The sequence below is a fragment of the Anabrus simplex genome, chromosome 1 (genome assembly GCF_040414725.1).
Source record: "Anabrus simplex isolate iqAnaSimp1 chromosome 1, ASM4041472v1, whole genome shotgun sequence".
NCBI classification, from domain to species: Eukaryota; Metazoa; Arthropoda; class Insecta; order Orthoptera; family Tettigoniidae; genus Anabrus; species Anabrus simplex.
In genome coordinates this window covers 289502334-289521731 of record NC_090265.1, presented here as the reverse complement: position 1 = coordinate 289521731, position 19398 = coordinate 289502334, and the positions used below count along the sequence as shown (strand labels likewise).

General features: G+C 37.5%; 1 protein-coding gene across 1 annotated transcript in view; it reads left to right on the top strand.

Annotated features, from left to right (window-relative positions):
• Positions 1-13887: 13887 nt before the first annotated feature.
• LOC136864159 (dynein axonemal intermediate chain 7) overlaps positions 13888-19398 on the top strand; it is a 658911-nt gene continuing 653400 nt past the window's right edge. Inside the window, exons 1-2 of the mRNA XM_068226132.1 lie at positions 13888-14067; positions 18720-18860. Coding sequence (XP_068082233.1) covers positions 13888-14067; positions 18720-18860 — 321 coding nt within the window. The remainder of the gene's footprint in view (positions 14068-18719; positions 18861-19398) is intronic.

The following is a 19398-nucleotide window of genomic DNA, read 5'->3' as shown; positions in this document are numbered from 1 at the left end:
AAAATTAAGTGGTAGTTTAGTCAGCCTTAATTTTTTAACAAGTTAACAACCGTTATCGGACACGTTATTTACGCATTTATTACGAAAATATGTTCTCTTTCATTTCGAATTTTATTTACGGAACAGCTGTCGGCGGGTATTACTAATCGACTCCGACATCGCCTTCGAATGTAGACGAGATAAAAAGCTAGTGCACATAGCGAGGAATCGATGCCGAAGGTAATCTATCGCATGCAATATCATCGCTGGGGTGTATAAATGTTTGTAACGGAAAAAATCGCGCGCGCTTAATCGCTCGTAATAACGGATGCGCCAGTGATAGGGCTCTCGCTGTAACCGAAGAACGATACACATTTTAATTTAGGAATTTTGAAGGGACAGAAAAAGGTCGTCGCTATAACGGAGTTCCCGTTATATGCCGTACTCGCTATAGCGGACTTCTACTGTACTTGCTAATTATCAGCCAGCAACTAAAAGCATCAGCAGGGGCTTGGTGGCAGAACATTAAAGGGCTCAGCCTCAACTGGGAGGAATTCAAGAAATAATTCGTCCAGAGATTTGACTCGGAGGCTGTCCAAACTTCAGTACAAAAAAGTTTCTAACTGAAGCACAACCCAGTGGAATGAGAGTAGGAACTTTCGTAATTCAAAAACTCCAGCACTTTAAGAGAGTCCATGAGGGGGAAAATATTGACACGAGTGTATCTTGTATAATTGAACTGCTACATGATAAGGTTCAGTCGCTTGTTAAGGTGGCACAACCAAAAACATTTGAAGAGCTCCTTCACATCGTAGAAAATTTAGACAAAGAAACAAGTTACCATGCCTCAAAAACAAAAACTTAAACAGTGGAGAAACCCCAGAAATGCTACCGATGTGGGCGGACCGGGCATTTAAAAGACCGCTGCCCGGGAAACTAGCTTGGGACCATTCAAGTCGGGGCAAGGATGGTTCCAGAAGAATGAAGAAGCCCCAGATATATTACACCTGGCTAGAAGTTAAACATATTGGTCAAATCTATAGTGATGATGAACTTAATCCACCCCACCCGGCTATTAACTTGATGATTAATGACAAGCCTTCCATCGCTATCCTTAACACTCAAGCTTCACACTTGTTTGTGAACATGAATGTGGCAAAAGTATTAAAACCTGTTCATCCTGCTAAGGTGGCAACAGTCAAGGGGACAACCCATGACATACATTACAAGATTGAGGGTTGTACCTTTCTTCAAGCCAAGTGTTCTAGTGAAGTCATAGATATACCGGTAAAGGTTGTCAAGGATTTGATATCTGACATAATATTAGGACATAACTTAACTAAATATACAGCCAATGAAATATTCTTCGGTAATAAAAGCAGTATTATGTTGGCATGGGTAGAAAATAAAGCCTTTGAGTTGGAAACTTTAGGAACCAATGTATTGGCCAAACTGAAAACAGGGCTGTTGTGGGTGGAGGAGAAGGAAGACCTTGAGAAGTTGCTGAATAAGTTCCCTGAAGTCATTACTGATAAAATCGGATTTATCACACTTAACCCAGATAAACAAAAACTTGTTGTAGAAAAAGTCAAGGAAATAGAGAACCAGGGATTGATTGAACCTTCAGTATCAGGATGGACTTTTCCAATAGTACTACCTAAGAAGAAAAATGGTGATTACCAACTTTGTGTGGATCTACGTCAGATAAATAACAAGACTATCAAATGCCTACCTCATGCCAGATCTCCGACATCTGATAAAGTAAGTGAGTGGGGCAAATGAGTCCCTTCTGGCCATCAGACAGCGGATTAACCGCGTCACAGGTTTCTCACCTGCAGAACTTTTCCTTGGATGTCCAATCAAGAGAATTGACTACTGGAACTTCATCCATGGATAAAGAGAGGAACTGGAGGATCCTGATACATGGCATGTGCGGAACCAGCAGCAGATTCAACAGGTGCACCGCCAATCCGAAGAGCATTCAAGGAAAGAAGCCGAGAACAATGATACACCGGAGGAAAGGGAGTTCAGACCTGGAACACTAGTTCTTCATCAAAACCATCCCCTCAGCAACAAGCTTCAGAAGTTCCTTACTGGGATGGCTCCAAAGTGGCTCGGACCTTTCGAGATGGATAAGAAGTTGGGAAATGAATGGTGTGTATCTCCTGAAGACTGCACCACCGATGAAGGTGCATATGTCAGAATTGAAGGCGTTACCTCAACCCTTACAAGAAGACCGAGAGAACGAGGAGTTGACATTCTCTATGGGGCCCCAGAACAATGTGGACTTCATGGAGGATCAACACACGCCGATACCTACTTGGAGGATAAGAGAGATGAAGACATAGATATAAGGATGCCTAGATATAATTCAAGACCTAGAGTAAGGAATGTACAGGACAAATATTGAAGGTTTTAGGGGGGATGATTGTTGTTAGGCAGGAAGTACTCAACAGGACACAGAAAGCATCAAACTTCTACAGTCGAGTCAGAAATCTCCTCTGGGACTGCAAAATACCACAGAAAGCGAAAACAATCATGTACCACACTTACTTCGTACCAATCCTCACGTACAGTTTAGAGACATGTACCCTACTCAACAAAGACTTCAGTAGAATCCAAGCAACTGAAATGAGATTCATTAGAACCATGAACCAAACAACCAGACAAGATCAGAAATGAAGTGAACAGGAAAGTAGCTGGTATTGAGGTTCCTATTATCAGTGTCATAAAGAAACGCAGACTTCAGTGGTATGGGCACATAACGAGAATGAACAGGGAAAGACCTGCCAGAAAATATTTCAACCTTAATCTCGTAGGAAGAAGACCACAGGGAAGACCAAGAAAACGTTGGATAGAGACTGTAAGATCAGATGTGGAGAGGAGAGGATACAAATGGGAGGATGTACTGGATCGGAAGATGTATGAAGACAGAAGGAGATGGCGAGCGCTTGTACACCACACCCGGGAAACTGGAGTTGGGAAATGATGATGATGATGATGATGATGAATTGTTGTAGGTACAACATCCTAACTGTTGTAAAACCTTCAACTATTATGTTTAATATATTTTCATTATATTTTATTAAATGTTAAATTATCTTTTATTAAATGTTAAATATGACTAATACAGGGTTGCCTGTAAATATGTATTATAAATTTGTATAACCTCAAATACGTATTGTGTATAGTCTAACCTCAAAACATGTATAGTCGAAAGCTGTAGAAAACTCTATAATGTTTGTATATTAGGTGTATTCTATTATAATTTGGTACATATGGAGAGACATTAAGAATGTTGGAGACATCTCCATGTGTATTGGTAAATAGTAATTGAAAGTTCGGGCTGGATCCATTACTGGAGTACTCCATTCGACTAGCTGGTCGATCGATGTATCGAGTGTGTTGCATTTAGAGTGTTGCAAGAACCCTTCCAGAAATTGATAATTCTAGATGGTTGATCGAACAGTATATATATATTGAGCTGTCAGTCAGTGAGTTCAGTTCAAGAGAGTGTATGTTATAGTGAGCGAGTCAGTGTTGTTGATATCTGTACTTGTCAGAATCGACTTCAGGGTGAAGTTTAAGAAAGCGGAGATTGTTATTAGTGGAATACTGTGTAGAAGGGATACTGACTGGAGGGTGATTGGGGATTTAAATGAGACTATGGAGTGGGTATGTGGGAAACTGGGAGTGAAATTTCTAGATCCTAATGGGTGGGTAGGAGATAGGGATCTGCGCTCAGATGGCCTTCATTTAAACCGCAGTGGTACGTATAAGTTAGGAAATTTGTTTGGAAGGGTAATAGGGAGGTACATTCAGGGAAACGGGATGGCCTAGGGAGCAGTGATAAGGGAGCAGGGAACTGGAAGTCAAGTAGAGATGGCATAAAATTGTTAGTGTTGAACTGTAGAAGTATTGTAAGGAAAGGAATAGAATTAAGTAACTTAATAGATATATATTTACCAGATATTGTAATAGGAGTTGAATCATGGTTGAGAAATGATATAATGGATGCAGAAATTTTCTCACGGCACTGGAGTGTGTATCGTAGAGATAGGATAGGAAGGGTGGGAGGGGGAGTGTTCATTCTGGTGAAAGAAGAATTTGTAAGCTACGAAAAAGTTAAAGATGAGACACATGAAATTCTAGGTGTAAGGCTCATTTCTAAAGATAATAGGCAACTTGATATATTTGGAGTGTACAGATCGGGAAGTGGTTGCACTGACGCGGATTCGGAATTATTTGATAGGATAGTCAGCTATGTGGGAAACGACATGGAAAGAAATGTGATTGTAGCGGGAGATCTGAATTTGCCAGATGTCAATTGGGAAGGAAATGCGAACGACAGGACGCATGACCAACAAATGGCAAATAAGTTAATATGGGAAGGACAGCTGATTCAGAAAGTGATGGAACCAACCAGAGGGAAAAATATCCTGGATGTGGTGCTGATAAAACCAGATGAGCTCTATAGGGAAACTGAAGTAATAGATGGTATTAGTGATCATGAAGCTGTTTTTGTGGTAGTTAAAAATAAATGTGATAGAAAGGAAGGTCTTAAAAGTAGGACTGTTAGGCAGTACCATATGGCTGATAAAGCAGGCATGAGGCAGTTTCTAAAAAGTAACTATGATCGGTGGAAAACGGTAAATAAAAATGTAAACAGACTCTGGGATGGCTTTAAAGAAATTGTTGAGGAATGCAAAAACAGGTTTGTACCATTAAGGGTGGTAAGGAATGGTAAAGACCCACCTAATTATAATAGAGAAATAAAGAGACTAAGAAGGAGGTGCAGACTGGAAAGAAATAGAGTTAGAAATGGCTGTGGAAGTAAGGAGAAATTGAAGGAACTTACTAGGAAATTGAATCTAGCAAAGAAGGCAGCTAAGGATAACATGATGGCAAGCATAATTGGCAGTCATACGAATTTTAGTGAAAAATGGAAGGGTATGTATAGGTATTTTAAGGCAGAAACAGGTTCCAAGAAGGACATTCCAGGAATAATTAATGAACAAGGTGGGGGGGGGGGGGGGGGTGGTATGTGAGGATCTTCAAAAGGCAGAAGTATTCAGTCAGCAGTATGTAAAGATTGTTGGTTACAAGGATAATGTCGAGATAGAGGAGGAGACTAAGGCCAAAGAAGTAATAAAATTTACATATGATAACAATGACATTCACAATAAAATACAAAAGTTGAAAACTAGAAAAGCGGCTGGAATTGATAAGATTTCTGGGGATATACTAAAGACAATGGGTTGGGATATAGTACCATATCTGAAGTACTTGTTTGATTATTGTTTGGTCGGAGGAGCTATACCAGATGAATGGAGAGTTGCTATAGTAGCCCCTGTGTATAAAGGAAAGGGTGATAGACATAAAGCTGAAAATTACAGGCCAGTAAGTTCGACATGCATTGTATGTAAGCTTTGGGAAGGCATTCTTTCTGATTATATTAGACATGTTTGTGAAATTAATAACTGGTTCGATAGAAGGCAATTCGGTTTTAGGAAAGGTTATTCCACTGAAGCTCAACTTGTAGGATTCCAGCAAGATGTAGCAGATATCTTGGATTCTGGAGGTCAAATGGACTGTATCGCGATTGACCTGTCTAAAGCATTTGATAGGGTGGATCATGGGAGACTACTGGCAAAAATGAGTGCAATTGGACTAGACAAAAGAGTGACTGAATGGGTTGCTATATTTCTAGAAAATAGATCTCAGAGAATTAGAGTAGGCAAAGCTTTATCTGACCCTGTAATAATTAAGAGGGGAATTCCTCAAGGCAGTATTATCGGACCTTTATGTTTTCTTATATATATAAATGATATGAGTAAAGGAGTGGAATCGGAGGTAAGGCTTTTTGCGGATGATGTTATTCTCTATAGAGTGATAAATAAGTTACAGAATTGTGAGCAACTGCAACGTGACCTCGAAAATGTTGTGAGATGGACAGCAGGCAATGTTATGTTGATAAATGGGGTTAAAAGTCAGGTTGTGAGTTTCACAAATAGGAAAAGTCCTCTCAGTTTTAATTACTGCGTTGATGGGGTGAAAGTTCCTTTTGGGGATCATTGTAAGTATCTAGGTGTTAATATAAGGAAAGATCTTCATTGGGGTAATCACATAAATGGGATTGTAAATGAAGGGTACAGATCTCTGCACATGGTTATGAGGGTGTTTAGGGGTTGTAGTAAGGATGTAAAGGAGAGGGCATATAAGTCTCTGGTAAGACCCCAACTAGAGTATGGTTCCAGTGTATGGGACCCTCACCAGGATTACCTGATTCAAGAACTGGAAAAAATCCAAAGAAAAGCAGCTCGATTTGTTCTGGGTGATTTCCGACAAAAGAGTAGTGTTACAAAAATGTTGCAATGTTTGGGTTGGGAAGAATTGAGAGAAAGAAGAAGAGCTGCTCGACTAAGTGGTATGTTACATGTCATAAACCTCATTTTAGGTCCGTATTGAAAATTTTTTAACAGTTCAACAATAATAAAGGTGTTTCAATTTATTCCACCTATGGAATAAATTGAAACACCTTTATTATTGTTGAACTGTTAAGTGGTATGTTCCGAGCTGTCAGCGGAGAGATGGCGTGGAATGACATTAGTAGACGAATAAGTTTGAATGGCGTTTATAAAAGTAGGAAAGATCACAATATGAAGATAAGGTTGGAATTCAAGAGGACAAACTGGGGCAATTATTCATTTATAGGAAGGGGAGTTAGGGATTGGAATAACTTACCAAGGGAGATGTTCAATAAATTTCCAATTTCTTTGAAATCATTTAGGAAATGGCTAGGAAAGCAACAGATAGGGAATCTGCCACCTGGGCGACTGCCCTAAATGCAGATCAGTATTGATTGATTGATTGATTGATTGATTGATTGATTGATTGATTGATTGATTGATACCAGGCTCCACTCTTAATTGTTATAGTGGCACTTGCTATTGTGTGTAATTGTGTGTTGTGACTTACAGTGACAATAAAGTAGTTTACACAAGGAAGTGAACGTGTTCTTGTGTGATATTTATTTACGTCAAATAAAATCGCATTTGAGAGCGATAATGGATTCACTTTGTTCGTACACCACATTTATGGTGCGCAACCTGAAATTCCATCTAGTCGCTGGTCCTGTTGGATTTCTTTGAGCTGCCACTGCTTCTAAAGCAGACATCCATTGCGGCAACCTTGAAAAGAAAACAGGGAATGTTGAAAGGTGAGAGAAGAACACCCTAGCCAACTGATTCTGCAAAGCAGCATGTTCCATTGTCAGATTCAGCTGGTGAGCATAGCAGTAGATGTAATGTGTGTTGGGATAGCAGGCTTTTATCTTTGTTTACACTCCACCTTTACCACCACTCATTACTGATGCCCTGTCGTAGGTCTGTGCAATAACTTTATGCGGTTTACCTTTAAACATGTTGTTCATTTCACTTAAAATACATGATGCAAGAGCATCTGCATCCTGACCTTCTGATTTATGGAAGGCTCAAAATCGTTCGTATGGAATACAATCTTTCTCATACTGAAATACCATCACTTACTGCGTCTGCCCTGAAACATCAGTAGTTTCATCAGTTATTACACTAATAAACTCTGCTTGCTGTATTTCTTCTGCTATCACTTCTCTGCAGGTTTCTAGCATGCAGTCCAACACCTTGTTCTGGATGGTTTTAGAGGTCCTTTTAAAAAACTCTATTAGATTCAATGTGCTCCTTTACTGCACTGTCTTTGCTAGAAATTAAATCTACTAAGCCAAAGAAAACACCAGAATTATCGGAACTATCACTTTCGTCGTATCCCCTTAAAGCTAATTTGAACGCGGATAGAAAAAAATGTTGTAGTAGGAGTTATCGTTATAAAGAAGGATTTAGAATAACAGTTTCTCATGTAAATTGGTGAATACAGTAATATCTGAAAGTTGAATTACATTAAATACCCGCTACATCATATAATTTATTTCCCAATAATATGAGGTTTGCAGCAACAAAAAAACAAAACAAACAAAAAATATGTGCATGCACACAGGCTTATACAGTGCGCATGCGACAATACCTTACCTATGACCAGCAGAGTGCAGTCTACAATTCTTGATGACACATAGGCCTACCTATTTTTTTGCAGATGTTGATTGTGCTTTTCTTTTTCTTCATGATAAGTACAGCTTAATAATGTTGCAATGTTAACCATTCCTAATGCCCTTAAGTTTAAAGATTTATTAATGTATTTCTTACTGTAATTATGCTTCTTAATTAAAGCGTTTAGATGCCCAACACCCACTGTTCCCGAAGAATCACTATTGCCAACACACAAACATGGAAAACAGAAAAGGGCATTTCTAATCTCGCATTCATACACCCAGTAGTTTTCATACAGTTTTCTATTCAATTTTCTAGTGTATGCAGATTTGTTAGAAGTGGCTTTCTGAGTAATTTTTAAGTCTGGGTTAGGTCTACCTAACTTCTTTACCTTAGTTTTTTCTTCCAGAGTTCTGGTTGAAAATGCAGTTTTCAGGAGGCTCTCCACTGAGTTTTCCATACTGAACAAACACTTGTACAACCCCAACACATATACACATTCCTCATACAAAAACAGAACTTCTCAATGTTACCAAAAGCATTGAAACAAAACCAGCAATGCCGTAAGGCAAAATGACATGTATAGTTGCTATAGTGAAATTTATAAACTAGACATTTTGTAATTAAAGAAAATCACAATTTTGTGTCCTTATTTTGACAAGATAAAAAGTATAATTTTTATAGTTAATCAATTTACAAGTGTGGCTATAGAATAGGCCTTGGGAGTATTAAAAGACCTGGTGATAACAGCGGATGGCTTCCTCTACAGTATTTTGTTTTCCCATTTGCTGTGAGTGGTCCCCTCTTAATACTACCACTGAGTCCTGCCACATTCTCATTTCGGTCAAAGTGCATGTATGACCAGTGCTACCCCTCTGTGGTTGAGTGAAGAATCACTGAGAAGTGATGTCTTGCCTGTTCTTTCCACAGCACATCGGACAAGTTGGGCACACGAGCAAAAGGCAGAGTTCTCGCTGAGCTGTGATCTGCACAGTATCTGAAGTGGAGCGCACAACTAGTTGCCTGGTTGTGAGGGGAGTTGAATTATTTCGTTCTTAGGCTGACGCCTTATTCAATACACTGTATTTGATTGTAGATAATATTATTAAAGTAATTTATTTCAAAATAGACAATGTGCTGCAGCACTTCAACACATAAGGTATGGTCACCTCTGCTCAAGTCACTGTGATTCAAATCAGATTGTATTAAAATTGTTCACACTAAGTTGTTCACACACTTTTAGATCTGCACCAATAGCCCCAAAAAATTCTTGAACCATACGTAGGACCATCCAATTTTCAAAATGTGAGATGAAGCAGCAATTCGTCCGAATAAAGTAAACATATAAACCAATGCAGAGTGAAAGAATAACAAACTACATTTATCCTATCTTATTCTCATAATTGGAAATTACAGTGCACTTGCATTTCTTTCTCAGTTACTCTTGTAACCTTGTTTCTGGTTACACAAAGATAATTAAATGATAATAATAATAATAATAATAATAATAATAATAATAATAATAATAATAATAATAATAATAATAATAATAATCTTATGAATTTAAAAACACAATAAAAACGATAGAACACTAGGAACATTTTCGGACAGATTTAGAGACCCCATAATCTCCTATCTGCTTTTAACAATTTAGGAACTGACTAGACACGCCCTAAGATATCCCATGCTTACTCAGAATCGAACCAAGGTACAGTAGAAGACCAAAATACAATAAAACACATGTAATGTTACAAGGTTGACAACCAGAAATTTAAACATAACACCGAGCTAAAACACGACATTACAGAAAATATTAAATGAACACATATCGGTAAGAACAATAATGCCAAATGAAACAATAACAGAAATAATCAAACTCATCTACAAAATGAATGTGAGTTTTGACTGCATCTACAGATATGCACTACATACGATGACAATTTCAAATTACACTTAAAAGGGGGGAGTAGAAAGAACTGAACAAATTCATTTAATTGTACCTTCAGTTATGTGCACAATATCAAAGAAATTTTACATGTTTTATAATGAGATATACTCCCATTTTGCCAACTTCAGAGAAAAGGAATAAGAACTTAACACAGAGGCACCGAAACCTAGTATCCTTACCTAAAACACTTTCATAAGGAACATCGATTTTCAATGTGTGTATTAAGCGAGACTGAACTACCGGAGGCAAACCCGAGGAAAAGTTATTACATGTTAAATGCAATATTTCTTTAAACAAAATGAAAAGGGAATTGCCTCCAAAATTAAAATGTGAATGCTTAGCTGAAAAGCTAAGTCATTTACATGATTAAATGGCGAATGTGAAATTCGAGGGTAAACTCCTATGTACTAAGGAAAATTACATTTCAATTAAGTTAATGTCCGAAAAACAACCAGAAATAGTGCTCACCCTGCAATAGGTATCCCATGACGGGATGGATGGAGAGCGCGTATGCCCTCAAGGCTGGTCAGAAGCAAAAGACACGGATGCAAGCTTTGCTCCCACGAAAGTGCGAGAAGCCAAAATGGTCCAACCACCAAGGTAACCAGTCAGGAAACGGAATTTACACCCGACTTTCACATTCACCAAGTAAATGTTTTCTTATTCCGACCAACTAAAGGTCTGTTCATTTCCGCTGCTAAATGTTCGAGATCTTTCTTTTATGCAACACTATGCAACATTAATATCTCCACCAAAAACGGCATGTGTAAGAACACATTGCCTCATAAGTTAGATGCATAATTTCAAAACTCACAGCTACATGATAATTTAAACCTAAAATTTTTTCAAAACAATAAACCAATTTTCCAAAACAATAAGTCCAATGTTCAAATGCTCAACATAAATAATTTTTAAGACAACAAATTAATTTTTCAAAAAAAAAATACAGGGCGGTTAGAGGCGCACGGTTGTGAGCTTGCATCCAGGAGATAGTGGGTTCGAATCCCACTGTCAGCAGCCCTGAAGATGGTTTTCCGTGGTTTCCCATTTTTACACCTGGCAAATGCTGGGGTGTACCTTAATTAAGGCCATGGCCGCTTCCTTCCAACTCCTAGGCCTTTCCTATCCCATCGTCGCCATAGGACCTATCTGTGTGTAGCATTATGAACAAAATACGCTACTTGTGCCATACACTTGGACCATCAACTGTCTACGCGACACTTATTAAATTTTGTGAACTATCCGCGCATATAACATTTTGTGGATGAAGCATTTTACTGTTGGACTCTGCTTTATTGATAATGTGCCCATATCATCATTCATAATATTGCCATTATCTGTTTGGAACTGGAATTCAACACTATGTGACCAGTGGATGGTAATACTACTCATTGGATGTACAGCTATTGGGAAATGACAGCGCGTAACGTTTCTGCAAGTTATATCTAGTGGGGTCGATCGTATTGTGGACTGGAACTTGTACTCCTGTGCTATCTATGTACGAGCTGTGTTACTAGGTGTGCTTTGACGGAACCCACCAGGGCGTGCTGCGATGTTGGACAGTGTCTCCCCTTGTGGCCTTGATCGGAGTGTCCCCCTTGACTGGTTGACTTCAACGAGTGTGGAAGGTTGACTGCTCAATAATGGCGTGCTTACCGGCACATAAAACTATGATTTTACCTTCAGGTATTGGCTAAGGTCGTATAACTGCCCCAGCAGGGGATTGTACTTGCTTTAGAATTCTATTTTTATTTTATTATAGTTGTGTGGTGTAGCATGTAAGTTTATTACATAATTACTAGTGAGTGTATTAATGTTGGTTCGAAACACATCGGTTACTCAGTCATATGACCTCTTTATAAGTACTTCAGAATTAACCTTATTTACATGCAGATTATTTATTTAATGTGACTTTATTATTCTTCCATCACCTTATTATTATTTTCAGAATTTTTCTTTCTTTTCATAATTTAGTCTAATGTAAATTATTATTTATTCATTATATTTTTATTTTAAATTTTTGAAAATATTGGTGTTATTTCCTTGCCGTGTCTGCTACGCAATTTCCTGGGTCCCCACCTCTATTCCTTAAATGGGTAGGCTTCAGCACCCTTCCTTGCTTCCTCTCATCCGTTATCCTTGAAGTGTTTTTCTGATTTATCATGATTTATTTGCTCTTTTGAAATTTATCTTGTACGTGCACGTCCCTATGACCCTTGTCATTTACTTCTATTGTTAGGGCCCCTAACAATAGAAGTAAATGACAAGATAAATTTCAAAATAGCAACACTGTCCAGTCCACAATACGATCGACCCCACTAGATATAACTTGCAGAAACGTTACGCGCTGTCATGTCCCAATAGCCGTACATCCAATGAGTAGTATTACCATCCACTAGTCACATAGTATTGAATTCCAGTTCCAAACAGATAATGGCAATAATATGAATGATGATATGGACACATTATCAATAAAGCAGAGTCCAACAGTAAAATGCTTCATCCACAAAATGTTACTTGTGCGGATAGTTCACAAAATTTAATAACTGTCGCGTAGACAGTTGATGGTCCAAGTATATGGCACAAGTAGCGTATTTTGTTAATAATGCTACATGTGTCAGTGTAATGTAAAGCCACTAGCAAAAAAAACAAAAACAAAAAAATTGAAGAGGTTTCAGTCATTTCCCCACTGCTGTCCCAACTCCGGTCACACTCTTTAGTCAATCAATCAGTCTACTCCAACTTATAACATAACGATAAGAGCAGATCCTCCCCTACGAACCATGTGACCTTGCAACGATGGGGAGGCTGAGTGTCCCAGTGAAGCAGATAGCCTAGCCGCAGGGGCAACCATATCGGATGAGTATCTGTCGAAAGACCAGACTAACGAATGGTTCATCGAAAGGGGGGTAGCAGCCTTTCGGAAGTTTCAAGGGTGGCAGTCTGGATGATTTACTGATATGGCCTTGTAATAATACTCTACATGGCTTAGCTGTGTTTATACTGCTACGCGGCTGAAAGCAGCAGGAAACTACAGCCGTAACTGACTCCCAAGGACATGCAGCTCTCTCTGTATGAATGATGTATTGATGATGGCTTCCTCCCAGGTGAAATATTCTAGAGGTAAAATAGCCCCATATTCGGATCATCAGGAAGATGCATACACCTGACACTGTGCGAGTCGGAGCATGGCATGTACAAGTTTGAATCATTGTGGTAGATTAGAGAATTTGAAAATGGAGATGGATAAACTAAAGTTAGATGTAGTTGGTACAAGTAAAGCACATTGGCAGGAAGAGCAAGATTTTTGGTCAGGTGACTACAGAATTATCAACACAAAATCAAACAGGCGAAATAGAGGAGTTGGTTTAATAATGAATAAGAAAATAGGGCAGCGGGTGAGCTACTACGACCAGCATAGTGAAAGGATTATTGTTGTCAAGATAGACACCAAACCAATGCCCACCACAATTGTGCAGGTCTATATGCCTACTACTTCAGCAGATGAAGATAAATTGAAATAATATATGAAGAGATACAATATGTAAAAGGTAACAAAAATCTAATTGTGATGGGAGACTGGAATACACTGATAAGCCAAGGAAGAGAAGGTAATACAGTAGGTGAATTTGGAGTGGGACAAAGGAATGAAAGAGGAAGTTGGTTGGTTGAATTCTGCACCGATCATAATTTAGTCCTTGCTCATACTTGGTTGAAACACCACAAACAATGGCTGTATACATGGACGAGACCTGGAGACACTGGAAGGTACCAAATAGACTTAATTATGATTAGGCAGAGATTCAGAAACCAGGAGTTGGATTGTAAAACTTTCTCAGGTGCAGATGTGGACTCTGACCACAACTTGCTGGTCATGAAATGTCATCTGAAGTTGGAGGAATAGAAGAAAGGAATGCAAGGAGATGGGATCTAGACAAGATGAAAGAAAAGAGTGTGAGGGACTGTTTCAAAGAACATGTTGCTCAAAAACTAAATGGAAATGCTGAAGGAAATGCGATAGAGGAAGAATGGACAGTGATGAAGAATGAGATCTCTAGGGTTGGTGAAGAAATGTTAGGAAGAAAGGAAAGATCAACTAAGAATCAATGGATAACTCAGGAGGTACTAGTCTTGATTGATGAATGATGAAAGTACAAGAATGCAAAAAATGAAGAGGTCAGAAATGAATATCTGGTAATTAAAGAATGAATTGGTTAGAAAGTGCAGGGCAGCTAAGGAAGAATGGCTGAAGGAGAAGTGCAAGGATGTTGAAGGTTGTATGGTTTAGGAAAGGTAGATGCTGCATACATGAAAATTAAGGAAACCTTTGGAAAAAGGAAAATTAGGTGTATGAATATTAAGAGCTCAGATGGAAAACCACTTCTAGGGAAAGAAGACAAGGCAGAAAGATGGCAGGAACATATCCAACAGTTGTATCAAGGTAAAGACATAGATGATATGGTTCTGGAACAAGAAAAGGCTGTTGATGCTGATGAAATGGAGGGCCCAATTTTGAGGTCAGAATTTGACAGAGCTTGAGGGACCTAAATAAGAACAAGGCACCTGGAATTGTTGATATTCCCTCTGAGTTACTGACTGCTTTAGGAAAAACCAGCATGGCGAGGTTATTCCATTTAATGTGTGAGATATATGAGACAGAAGAAGTGCCATCCGATTTTCGGTAGAATGTTGTTATACCTATTCCCAAGAAAGCTGGTGCTGACTTGTGTGAAAACTACCATACCATTAGTTTAGTATTTCATGCCTGCAAAATTTTAACACATATTCTTTACAGAAGAATGGAAAGACAAGATGAAACTGAGATGGGAGAAGATCAGTTTGGCTTCAGAAGAAATGTAGGAACATGTTGACGTAAGTGTAATAGACTGATATAACTTGTAAACAATATTCTTTAACCCATGGGTAAATAATACAAGTGTGAGTTAAGTTGAAAATAAATTAATGTACACAACTGACAGCATTTGGTGTGCATCTTTATGAATACATGATTATTATTATTATTATTATTATTATTATTATTATTATTATTATTGTTATTATTATTATTATTATTATTATTATTATTATTATTATTATTATTATCATTATTATTATTATTGAAAATGAAAACCTACAACCTGTTTTCCAGTCATTGACCGCGTCAGGGATGTAATGAATGAAACATATATAGGCTGTTATTACAATGGGGTCGCCACTCCCAAGGTGATTTATTAATGAATGATAAATGCTATGAAATGATAATGGAGAGTGTTGCTGAAATGAAAGATGACAGGGAAAACCGGAGTACCCAGAGAAAAACCTGTCCCGCCTCTGCTTTGTCCAGCACAAATCTCACATGGAGTCACCGGGATTTGAACCACGGTATCCAGCGCTGCTCTTATTATTATTATTATTATTATTATTATTATTATTATTATTATTATTATAACTTGTGAGGTTATGTCATGAAACATGTGATGTATATGAGTTTAGTTAATGTAAGAACCTGTAATTAATAGTATATAATTTAGTATTACCTGTATATATGATGTATAATCCACAGTAATATTGTACAAAGGGGCCGATGACCTTCGATGTTAGGCCCCTTAAAACAACAAGCATCATCATCATCATCATCTTCATCAATATTGTACAACACACTGTAATATCCAAAATAACACTAGGTACGACAAGAACTATGTAGAACCTTCCTTACAATTGTAACTATGTATTAGGCACTGTAGAATTTACGAGAAAAGGTGTTGGGTAATATCCTTCTAGAAGCCTGGCCAGGCAACCCGTATGAAGAGACAGTCTCGATAGTGGAGAGGAGTTGTTTTTGTGAGCTCGTGTTGTGTTTATGTTGACATGTTGTTATATAATGGTCAAATGTTTTTCAAGATGGTAGTCTTAGTGATAGGCAGTTGTTAAAGATGGTGGTTTGTTGATGTGTGTGTTTAATGTGAGTTAAGTTCAAAATAAATTAATGTACACAACTGACAGCATTTTGTGTGCATCTTTGTGAATACATCAATGTGAAGCAATCCTGACTTTACGTCTGATCTTAGAGGGTGTAATTAAGAAGGACAACCCCACATACATGGCATTCATACATCTTGAGAAGGCCTTTGATAATGTTGATTGGACCAAGCTATTTGAGGTTTTGAAAGTGATTGAGACTAGATACCAAGAACGAAGAATTATGTACAATCTGTATAAAAATCAGTCTGCAGTGATAAGAATCGAAGGCTTTGGAAAAGAAGCAGCAATCCCAAAAGGAGTGACGCAAGGTTGCAGTTTGTCCCCCCTCCTTTTCAATGTTTATATAGAATAGGCAGTAAAGGAAATCAAAGAGAAATTTGGGAAGGGAATCACAATCCAAGAGAGGAAATCAAAACTCTGAGATTTGCTGATGATATTATTATTTTATCTGAGATTGCAGAAGATCTGGAGAAATTGCTGAATGGTATGGACAGAGTCTTGGGTAAGGAGTACAAGATGAAAATAAAAGTCCAAAACAAAAGTAATAGAGTGCAGTCGAATGAAGTTAGAGGTGATGCAGGAAATATTAGATTAGGAAATGAAGTCTTAAAGGAAGTAGATGAAAATTGTTGCTTGGGTAGTAAAATAACTAATGATAACAGAAGTAAGGAGGACATAAAATGCAGACTAGCACAAACAAAGAAGGCCTATATTATGAAAAGAACTTTGCTCACTTCGAACATTGATATAGGAATTAGAAAAGTGTTTTTGAAGACTTTCGTCTGGAGTGTGGCATTGTATGGAAGTGAAACGTGAATGATAACTACTAGCTCAGAAAGAAAGAGGATAGAAGCTTTTGAAAAGTGGTGTTACAGAAGAATGCTGAAGGTGAGATGGATAGATTGAATCACGAATGAAGAGATACTGAATCGAATTGGTGAGAGGAGATCGATTTGGCTAAATTTGACAAGAAGAGATAGAATGATAGGACACATCTTCAGACACCCAGGACTTGTGCAGTTGGTTTCTGAGGGAAGTGTAGATGGTAAGAAAGGTAGGGATAGACCAAGGTATGAGCATGACAAGCAGATTAGAGCAGATGTAGGATGCAGCAGTTATCTGGAAATGAAAAGTCTAGCACAGAATAGGATGGCACAGAGAGCTGCATCAAACTAGTCTATGGACTGATGACTTAAACAACAACAAGAGCAGAGACCCCATTGAATATGAAGAATAAAATACTCCTATGAGTTTTTAAGTCTGCACTTAATACTTATAATACAGATGGTTCCAATAAAATGTGTACATTGTTTGTTCATCAATAATTTTGTACTAAATTGAGATACAAGTCTGAAATTTGGTGAATGGTAGCTTAATGCCTTAGTTTTAAGTAGCCTTCGATTTGTAACATTTTTTAGTTTGTTTATAGATGGTATGAAGAGAAACACAAAATGGTGGACACAAGGCTATATCATTCAAAGAAAGGAAGGTGATTTTGAAGTGGTTCTTCAAGTTTAAAAACATTTCAGCAGTAGAGCGACAATGGTGAAAGGAATTTTAAACACATCCACCAACGCATCAATTTACCAGAGCTTAATGTGTAGTGTGGGTTGTCCTCTCAGTGTTTGATTGGACCGTTCTTCTTTGAAGGAACAGTTACTAGGGTGCTTTATGTCAATAAGCTGCAGACATCAATTTTACCTGCAACCCCAAAACTGTATGGGGATGAGAGGTTTTATCTGTAACAAAGTGTTGCCCCAGCTCACTGCCATTGAGACGTCAGAGAGTACCTTGATGAAACTTTCACTGAACGATGGATAGGCAAGAGGTGCTCTTGAATTTCCAGCATGGTTCCCACCTCTAGACTTATACCTCTGGGGACCCTAAATAAAGTTGTGTATTGAGCAAAGCCACCTACATTGGCTGAACTATGCAAAAACATTGAATTGTTATCACAGCAATTCCACTGCATTCGTTACAGAACTGTGTTCTTGGCACTGTTTGGCAGCATTCATTGTGTTTGACTGCTGATGGTGGCCACTTTGAACACCCCAAGTGATTTCAAAAAGTTGATCATTAAGCTATATCTTTACTAAATTTCAGGCTTTTATCTCAATTTATTAGAAAGTTATTGATGAACAAACAGTGTATATATTTTATTAGAAAACTCTATATTTAACATTAAAGTGCTGCTGTATATCTAAATTATGTATTTTAATTAGATTATTTAAATACATTACATGACAATTATTATAAATTGTTATACACAACATAACATTTTGTAAATTATTATAAATATACTATATACCAGTAATTGTTTAAACATATTGTTACAAGATATTGCAAAACATTAATGTATCTCATAATTTAAGTTTATTAATAGGGGTTGGTAATTTTGCTGTTTTTGCCCCTTAAAACAACAATTACCACTATTCATTTGTTGATCTCCTCTTCCTCATGTCTTGTGTGTTTGGTCCAGTTTGTTTAATTGTGATGCATGTAGTTTGTGATGATTTAGTTTCATTAAATATTTGTTAAAGAAAGAAGAATTTACAGAAATAATTTAAATATTTTTATAGTATATGTGGCCTGGGTGATTAAACAGTTAAACATATCCTCATCATTGATTCCAAAAATTTTCAAATTTTTCAATGATTAATGAGCTATGAAAATAATTATTTGTTCTTTCATTAAAATTATTTTTCATTTTTAAATTTTTTTAATCACAGTGGAAACGTTACCTCAAATGTGATGGACTTCCAGACCCTGCCTCAGTTCAACAAATGCATATCTATCTACATATGTGGCAGAATGATGATAGGTTGAATGATATTGACCATGTACTTGCAAAGAGTGATGAAGTTATAAGGGTAAGTAGATGAAGTAAAATATTATTATATTAATAAAATGGCAAAGAAATACTATTTTATTTTGAGGGTTACAGGTCCAGTCTATGAATCTTGCATGAAATTCCCATCAATATACATATACCGTATTTACGCGAATAATCCCCGCATATTTTTAAAAAAAATTTGAGGCACGAAATTGGGGTGTGAGTTTTATTTGCGTTAAGATTGCCAACACGCTCCTGGCTCACCTAATTTTTGATGCTGAGTGTACAGTTATGCTTTGTGCAATCGTAGATGTGTCCCCATATGTCATATTTAAACAGAAAACAATTCAGACTTTTAATTCTAAACTGACTTTACTTTTTTTTAAATAGTACCGTATTTTACAGAGTAATTTAAATTCAAAATTTCTCCACGTCACGATAGAACGCGTCTTCCGGAACGTGCAGGGGTAGCTTTCTGCACTTTCACTCACTTCGGTGTGTCTATTGTGTGTTTCATAATTGAAAATAGAGTGAAATCGTAGTTCTTTTGTATTTAGTGTTTCAAGGAACGCCAC